Genomic DNA, 4,110 nt, shown 5'->3' with positions numbered 1-4,110 from the left:
ATCTATTTGGTTTTGCCGTGACAGGATATATTTAAAATGCCCAGCCTTATCCACATGTGTCAAATTATGTTTGGGTCAAGGAAACTTGAATTCTAAATAACTGCTTTTGCATGAAACAGTGCATGGAGTATTAAACTGCTTGTTGTCTCTTGGTTTGAACAGCAATTCCAAATATATTGAATGAAGTCCCTTGGAAATAGGAAGCATGACACCACCAGGGAAAATAAATGATCCTTCCTTCCTTCCTTCCTTCCTTCCTTCCTTCCCTCCCTCTCTCTCTCTCTTTCTTTCTTTCCAAGGCTCTTGTTTTCTCTTTTTCATTAGTCTTTCATTAGTCCACATCAGTTCCCTGTGGACTAACATACAAAATAGAATAGAATAGAATTCTTTATTGGCCAAATGTGGCTGGATACACAAGGAATTTGTTTCCGGTGCATAAGCTCTCAGTGTACACACAAGTAATAGTGATAATCATGATCATATACAACATGAAAATACATTCATCATAAATCGTGAAATATAACACTTCATCATAAATCATAAGATGCAACAGTGATAGTACTAGCTAAGCAAACAACATAAATCATACTAGGGTACAAAAAAAACCACACAAAAACACAAAAACAGTATAAATTGTAAGATACAAGAAGCAAAGTTATAGTCATAGGAAGATAATACGAAAGATGAGGAGTATCATAGTAATACAGCTTTACTAGTATTTTGACAGTGGTGTAGGAATTAGTTGTTAAGCAGAGTGACGGCACGGGGAAAAAAACTGTCCTTATGTCCTTATTGACAGACTCAATTATTCAATAAATAAATAATTCAATAAATACAACATTCTGCAGACATTGCAAACTTTACCTGACAAGAAGCAATATCTGCAAGTCAGCTAAAAGAATAATTTTGGTACATATTGTGCCAACTGACAGAACATCTGCAAGATATGTTCCTTCTTTTAAAAATGTACATTCCATTTCTTTCTTTGTTCATTTTTTCTTAGCTGGAGGTCCAGATTTCTTAATTGTTTCAGGAAACCTCGATTAGGGAAGATCCACCGATGCTCTTTTACTGTCTGTATTGCTTTCACCAGCGAGAAATGATGATAGATCATGAGGTACGCCAGCACCAAAGAGGAGGATCTGCTTATCCCAAAAGCGCAGTGGACAAAGATTTTGCCTGGAAATAAAAGCGATAGATTGGCGTTGGAGTCCAGAAACTTCAGCTGAGGCAAAATGCAGTGGGGCAAACAGTTATGGTAGGGCAGCCATAAAGCTTCTAAATTGAATCCAAGGTGCTGGCACTGAGCTTTAAAGCCCAACCATGCACAGGATCAGTTATTTGTGGGACCCCCCTCTCCCACCTCACTAGATCTCACTAGAATTGATTTGTTACAGGAGCTACATATGGTGGTCCTATGGGGGCCCTTTTCTTCCATGGCGCCCATATTGTGGAATCTTTCCCTCCCCCCGAGATAATGTTGTCCTCATCATCCTGAGCTTCTGAAAGTCCCTCAAGATCTGGTTATTAAGCCTGGGGAACCCCAGGAGACAGGTGAACTCATGAAGTGGCTCCCTTATTATTAACATCCCTCTATTATTCCTCTTCCTCCTCTGCTTTTATAATTTCTAATTCTGCTTAATAATTATTATACAATGGCTTTAACTAAGGACTGTCTTATCTATTTGACTCTTTCTATAGGAACGTTGTACACCACCCACAGCCATGTTCCATATAAATTTAATTAATAAATAAATTAAAAATAAAAATAATCTTTATATATGGCGTTGTTGTTTTTTTTTAAAAAAGCACAAAGGAAAGCAAAGGCTTTTGGCCAAAGGAAGTTTGTTAATCTTGAGGGCATGTGAATGGATGCCATCGCAAAATGGCTGCCACAGAGGACTTGCTAATTTACACAACCACCTGCCCATTGGACTGTTGCAATTGCTGTCGCCTGGGCCTATCCAAGATGCTGCAGTTTGCCTGGATGGAGAATGGTGGGGTTCCCCCCAGTGAGGGAAGAAGATCTGGCTGCTCTCACAGGCTCACTAGGATCTTGGAGGTCCAGGATGACAAGGCCATCGGGAAGCCATGAAGCCAGGCAACATGGCCACTTGATTTGAAAGCATTATCAAGGAGGAAACTGTAGGAGATGACCAGGCTGAGCCTGAGGGAGGCGTCAAGCGTGTTATCAGTCACGAGTCCCTGCATGCCCACAAGCGATCTCAGTCCAGCCCACCTTGAATTCCTTTCTTAACTCTCGCGCATTCCCTTCATGGTCACTTGGCCAGATTCTTGTAGACAGCTTAAGCTTGCAATAAATCTTTATACTCATTTGCAGGGAAGATTCATAAAAACTCAAAAGGGATGATCTTTCTTCCTTAACTTCAGATATTCAGATTTATTTTTTTTATATAATCTTGAACAAATGTCCAAGTGAATGCCCAGTCACAGCTTAATACCAGCCATCCTGATTTCCATACCTCCGGGTGTAGTCAAAGCCTTGTGTATAAATTCCGCAGAAGAATAAAAATATGGGCTTATATCAAAACTGGGAAGATCGTGAGCTGGTACACCACGGTATTCAATCGTTGCACCATAAAAATCATGCGACTCTTGGCAATAGAGAGTGCCGTGGGCTGCATTTAAAATGTGGCTAATCCCCATTTTCCATAAGTCGAATCTGCTATGCGCTGCTACGCTGAAGAAAAGATAGATATTGTCAGGAAAAAGTATTTAGATCTTTCTTCCCCCTAAAATTTAAATCAACTCACCTTTCATATGGGAAATATCTCACCGGGTGTAAACACCAATTTCATGCCATGCAAAGATGCTGACAAATTTTGGTCAAAAATCAAAGTGCAATTGCTTGACTCAAAGGAGACTTATCATGTATCATGGAAGAAGCTGGTGTCTTTTGGCAATTGCTAATCTAACTTACCTGCTCAAAATACGATTTAATAAAACATTAGACTCCAGTACGAGCCCCTAGGCTTGGCTTTTCAGACAGGGATATAACTATGCATAGCTGTTACAGTAGTTAATCACATCAAGTAATCCTTGGACGCAATTTATTTGGTTGCCTTAATTATATAGGAAAAGGGCTGTTTAGAGAGGCAGACATGCTCTCCGACAAACATACTTACTGATCTCCTAAGAAAAGATTAGGCCAGACTTCATCAGTGTGGTGACAGGAGGACCTGCCAGTATTCAGGAGCTGCTCCAAATCTTGAACACTGGGGCTGTCTTCCGTCGGGGGTCTACGATCTTCAGGGCCCAGCGAAACGCCCTCGTCAGCCATGGTCATTTAAAGTAGTCGGTTGACAACCTGACACCCAGGCTCTATCGTTCACTCTGCTCCGGAGCAGGTCACTTGTTATTTTGAAAGCAGAGCAATGACAGGAGCTGGACGTCAAAAAAACAAGTGTCCAGTTGAACCGAAGGTCTGCAGTCGAAGAGCAGGCTCCCCGAAAGAAAATTGCCTCCCCATGGGGGAGGCACAAAGTCTAACAGCTGGAAGAATATAATTGGAGAGTCACCTTCTTCCTGGCAGGAAAAAACATGTCCGTGGCCTGCATTTTCTTCCCATTCAGCCACCCCCAGAGATCCATTACGATGCCCCTCCGGCTTTGATCTTCCAAGGGAAAACTGGACAGCACTCAACCCGATCTGAGCCAGCCGTGGCAGGTGCCAATATTGGAAATACAGCTGGGGGCTGGGAACGTCCGGCCAACTTTACATCCCATGGTGAGGGAATGCCCCCTCAGAAGGTTCCCCGGACCCCTGCATGAACGACTTCATCTCGAGGGCAGTGCTGTCCAATGGCTAAATGACCTAGATAACCGGCCTCAGGCTTAGCCATAACTGCTCATGCATAATTTTATACATCATTCGTATTGTGCATTTTTAAACTAATTCACTCTTCTGGTGTTTTATATATTTTTACACATTTTATATGCTGTTTTTGTGAATCTTATGCACTAATGCTATATTCCCCAACCCCCTGGGCCGCAGCCGAAACTGGGCCGCGGGAGAAATGGGCACGCGGGCACGCGTGAAGCTCCACTCACGTGAATGGAGCTCTGCATGTGAGCACAAGCGCCTTCTATT

The 4,110-nt window shown here is 42.3% G+C and overlaps 1 protein-coding gene across 1 annotated transcript; it reads right to left on the bottom strand.

Annotated features, from left to right (window-relative positions):
* Positions 1–827: 827 nt before the first annotated feature.
* Positions 828–3,360, bottom strand: LOC107300010 (dual specificity protein phosphatase 13-like). Its single transcript, XM_015829352.1, has 3 exons — positions 3,147–3,360; positions 2,484–2,701; positions 828–1,179 (listed from the first exon to the last, which is right to left on the bottom strand). The coding sequence occupies exons 1-3, from the start codon at positions 3,305–3,307 to the stop codon at positions 959–961; spliced, it is 600 nt and encodes a 199-aa protein (XP_015684838.1). The 5' UTR covers positions 3,308–3,360; the 3' UTR covers positions 828–958.
* Between the last annotated feature and the right edge of the window lie 750 nt (positions 3,361–4,110).

Source organism: Protobothrops mucrosquamatus, unplaced genomic scaffold (genome assembly GCF_001527695.2).
Source record: "Protobothrops mucrosquamatus isolate PMUCROS unplaced genomic scaffold, P.Mucros_1.0 scaffold5923, whole genome shotgun sequence".
Lineage (NCBI taxonomy): Eukaryota > Metazoa > Chordata > Lepidosauria > Squamata > Viperidae > Protobothrops > Protobothrops mucrosquamatus.
This window is presented reverse-complemented; position numbering and strand designations above follow the sequence as displayed.

What these genes read in the sequence shown, in the direction of transcription:
- LOC107300010 (XM_015829352.1), bottom strand. Translation starts at nt 3,307, where the DNA reads ATGACCATGGCTGACGAGGGCGTTTCGCTGGGCCCTGAAGATCGTAGA. An exon ending in AATCTTTTCTTAGGAGATCA is followed by an intron (nt 2,702 to 3,146) that starts GTAAGTATGTTT and finishes TCTTTTCTTCAG; the next exon opens with CGTAGCAGCGCATAGCAGAT. An exon ending in GGCTTTGACTACACCCGGAG is followed by an intron (nt 1,180 to 2,483) that starts GTATGGAAATCA and finishes TTTTATTTCCAG; the next exon opens with GCAAAATCTTTGTCCACTGC.